The sequence below is a fragment of the Neopelma chrysocephalum genome, unplaced genomic scaffold, assembly GCF_003984885.1.
Source record: "Neopelma chrysocephalum unplaced genomic scaffold, ASM398488v2 Primary Assembly neopelma1_94641, whole genome shotgun sequence".
NCBI lineage: Eukaryota > Metazoa > Chordata > Aves > Passeriformes > Pipridae > Neopelma > Neopelma chrysocephalum.
Window position 1 is genome coordinate 1 of NW_020923347.1, and position 1,815 is coordinate 1,815.

The 1,815-nt window shown below is 72.7% G+C and overlaps 1 protein-coding gene across 1 annotated transcript; it reads right to left on the reverse strand.

Annotated features, from left to right (window-relative positions):
• Positions 1 to 3: 3 nt before the first annotated feature.
• LOC113980557 (nuclear receptor ROR-gamma-like) lies at positions 4 to 1,755 on the reverse strand (the record flags this gene model as incomplete). Its single annotated transcript, XM_027707786.1, has 3 exons — positions 4 to 207; positions 603 to 712; positions 1,567 to 1,755. Coding segments are annotated over 3 exons (503 nt in total), but the record flags the coding sequence as incomplete, so codon positions are not given.
• Between the last annotated feature and the right edge of the window lie 60 nt (positions 1,756 to 1,815).

Consider the following 1,815-nt stretch of genomic DNA (forward strand, 5'->3'; position numbering starts at 1 on the left):
GGCTCAGCGGGTGCAGGGATGGTCCCGGTGGTCCCGGCCCCCGGGGTGGGGCTCAGCGGGGGCGGCGTCGGCGGCGTCGGGGGCGAAGAGCTCTCGGTAGAGGGGGGGGAAGGCGGCCGAGACCCCCCCGGGGTGGAGGCGGCGAAAGGCCTGGAGCTGCTCCAGGTGCTGCGAGCACAGAGCCCGCAACCGGCCCGGGGGGGGCAGCTGGAGGGGCACGGCCGTCACACGCCTGGCACATGCCTGGCACACGCCTGGCACATGCCTGGCATGCAGGTGACACGCCTGGCACACACCTCCAAGTCCCCCCTACACCCTCCTCTGCCCCCCCAGCGCCATTCTGGCCCCCCCGTGCCCCTCCCTGACCCCCTCCACCCCCCGCAGCAGCCCCCCGACTCCTTCCGTGACCCCCCTACTCTCGCCCCCCCCCATCCCTGGTCTCCCCGTGCCCCTTCGTGCCCCGTGGACCCCCTACACACCCCCGGCTCCCTCTGTGCCCCCCCAGGCTCCCCTCGTGCCCCCCTCGACTTCCCTCCGCCCCCCCGTGCCCCCTGTGCCCCCTTTTGCCCCCCCGTGCCCCCTGTGCCCCCCTGTGCCCCCACCCTGTCCAGGAGCCCCTCGCGGCGGGTCCGGCGCAGCAGGAGCCGAAAGGCCACGTCCAAGTGTCGCTGGAGTCGGGCCACCCGCGGGCGGTCCTGCAGCCACGGCCGGCCTGGGGACACGCACGGGGACAGTGGGGATGGGGCAGGGTGAGGGGACAGCCACAGGGACAGTGGGGACAGTGACAGAGGCAGTGGGGACGGGGCAGGGCAGGGGACAGCGACAGGGACAGTGGGGACAGCGGGGACAGCGACAGGGACAGTGGGGACGGGACAGGGGCGAGGGGACACGGGGAGAGGACACAGGAGGGGACACAGGAGGGGACGCGGGGAGGGGACACAGGGGGGGACGCGGGGAGGGGACATGGAGAGGGGACACGGGGAGGGGATATATGGGATGGGAATATGGGGTGGGGACACGGGAGGGACACGGGGGGGGACGCGGGGAGGGGACACGGGGAGGGGACACGGGGAGGGGATATATGGGGTGGGGACACGGGAGGGGACACGGGAGGAGACGCAGGGAGGGGATACAGGGAGGGGACACGGGGTGGGAACATGGGGTGGGGACACGGCGTGGTAATATGGGGTGGAAACACGGGAGGGGACACGGGGGGAGATGCAGGAAGGCGACACGGGAGGGGACACGGAGAGGGGACGCGGAGTGGGAATATGGGGCGGGAATATGGGATGGGGACACGGGAAGGGACACGGGAGGAGACGCAGGGGGGGGACACGGGGGGGGGACACGGGGGGGACACTGAGGCAGGGAGTGGGAACATTGGGAGGCGACACGGGAGGCGACACGGGGAAGGGACGCGGGGTGGGGACAGGGGAGGGACACTGAGGCAGGGCGTGGGAACATGGGGAGGCGACACGGGAGGCGACACGGGGAGGGACACGGGGAGGGAACACGGGGAGGGGACACGGGAGGGGACCCGGGGAGGGGACCCGTTTGGCCCCTCACTGGCGTTGACGAGCACGAGTGCGCTGAACAGGGCCACCTCGCTCTCCGAGAAGCGCAGCGCGCACAGGCTCTGGGCGAAGTCGAAGATGGACCCGACGAGCTCGTGGCACCCTGGGGACGGCCCTTTGTCACCCGCTGTCCCCGGGGCGTCCCTCCCCGCGTCCCCTCCCTCCCCGCGGGCCCCGGGCCCTACCCAGGGAGTGGAACAGCTCCGCGCCGGCGAACTTGCCCTCGAAGAGCACGGTGCGG